This window comes from Galeopterus variegatus, unplaced genomic scaffold (genome assembly GCF_000696425.1).
Source record: "Galeopterus variegatus unplaced genomic scaffold, G_variegatus-3.0.2 Scaffold2125, whole genome shotgun sequence".
In the NCBI taxonomy this organism is placed as follows: Eukaryota; Metazoa; Chordata; class Mammalia; order Dermoptera; family Cynocephalidae; genus Galeopterus; species Galeopterus variegatus.
Window position 1 is genome coordinate 87,343 of NW_007728236.1, and position 1,900 is coordinate 89,242.

Here is a 1,900-nt window from a genome sequence, read left to right on the forward strand (position 1 = left end):
AAAAAAGGGGTTGCAGAAGATTTAGCGAGTTTTACATTTCCAAAGTCTGAAAGCAAATTTCAGTTTGGGGAAAAACAGTAATTAGGCTGCAGTGTTTAGTATCTTTAAAAAAAAAATCACAAAGTTCCACGGATTTGGAAACTAGAAGCTTGGATTAAAAACTCAGCTGCTGCAAGATTATCCTTCAAAAGTGAAAGAGAAAGAAAGACTTTCTCAAAAATTAAGGGAATTTGTTGCCAGCAGACCTGTAGAAAAGCTGCATCTGCCCCAGTCCCACCAAACTGCCTCTGACTCACCATTCCCATTATTTCAAGGCACACTGCACTGTGGTGCTAATCAGGAGCATTAAGAGGGGAGCTGTGGGTGTCTGGGTTACTTTATAATCAGTCGGCTACCATTGCTAAAAGTTGTCGAAACCTTCCTAAAGACAAAATAAAGTCAAGCCAGACAAGCAACTTATTTTTCAACAAGTAATTCAACAAGTAATTGGCTAAAGTTAAAGTCTCATTAAAAGCATGCACTGCTACTGCAGAAATATCATAAAACATCTTTTTAATGTGAACACTACTTCAAACAATGAAAAACTATTTACAATGTGTTGCTTCCAGATTGGTTCCTTTAACATCACATATCACCCTGTGTGCTGACACAGCATGTGACTTCAGCCAGGCAGCGTTAGTCCAATTGCACGTTCTCCTTGTCCTCGATGGCTCTCCAGTGTCCCTGGGGACTCAGGGAACCTGTCCACTTACATTCTCCTTAGTAATTATGGCTCATCAAGCATGCCGCCAAAATCATCCATAACCCAGATGGCAACCGCACATAAATAAAATGCGTAGATTAGGTTTTTTCTTCAATAAATACCAATTTCACAATCAATTCCATTTCCATCTTAAGAAATTGTTTCATTTGGAAAATGTCTGTTTCTCAATGGAACTAGAGTGAATAATCTGTTCTTCATACCGGAACTGAGTTAGGATGTCTTTGTATACAAATATAGCATATTTTGGCCAAGAATAGATTTTCATGTTAAAGAGTTTATTTGCCTTCACATGTAGGATTGCTACATACATTCACAGTTTAATAGACTGTAATTAGCTATTCCAGTTGTGCTTTAAAATCCCAAGTATTATTCTCATTAGTGAGTGCAAAGCACATGTCCCATTTGACTACAATTGGTCCTAGAGTTATAAACTCCATAATGATTTCTAGAAAGTTCCCTCATTCTCCAGTTTCATCGTTTGCTTTTTCAGGTATGACCTCCAGGCTCCGGCGTGGTTTCTGAACATCTGTATTTTCAGTGCCTGGTTTATTCAGTCCACACGAAACAGCAGCATAATGGATTTGTTTCAGGTTCTCCAAAGTCTCATTCTTAGCATATTTCAAAAGATCTGCTTGTCCCTGTAACAAAACATGCAATTAAACAGTATTAGATATGACATGACTTACTGTTATATTTTAATAATATAGGTCTTCCACTGAAATAGAAATATTTTGATTAAGCAAGAGGGCATATTTATTTCTTATTGGCACTGCACCTGAACAGGTTAATTTTAATAAAAAATGAGTTTGTTTTCCCAGTTTCAATACCACACTCCAAGAGTATGCTGCCTGTTCAGCCCTTTCCACTTATAAATCTGAATCGAGTTCTCTGCGTGCACTATTCTATCTATCCCAGTTCAAATTACATCTTTTGTTAATTGCTGAACCTATCTTTTTTTTTCCTTTTAAGGCTTGCTTTTATGTAAAAAAAACAACTTTTTATTATAAGTAAGTGTAAAATTAACAGAGGGATACATGTATAATACAGAGAGGTCTTGTGTACCCTTTCCCAAACTTCCTCCAATGGTTACATCTTACACAACTATAGTGAAATATCAAAATCAGGACACTGACCTGG

At 36.7% G+C, this 1,900-nt stretch overlaps 1 protein-coding gene across 2 annotated transcripts in view; it reads right to left on the minus strand.

Annotated features, from left to right (window-relative positions):
* Nucleotides 1-535: 535 nt before the first annotated feature.
* The window catches only part of PLCL2 (phospholipase C-like 2), a 201,636-nt gene continuing 200,271 nt past the window's right edge, over nt 536-1,900 (minus strand). Inside the window, exon 6 of one of the 2 annotated variants that reach the window (XM_008580533.1) lies at nt 536-1,401. In XM_008580533.1, coding sequence (XP_008578755.1) covers nt 1,222-1,401 — 180 coding nt within the window. In that variant the 3' untranslated portion in view covers nt 536-1,221. The remainder of the gene's footprint in view (nt 1,402-1,900) is intronic. The other variant, XM_008580534.1, reaches the window with a different exon arrangement.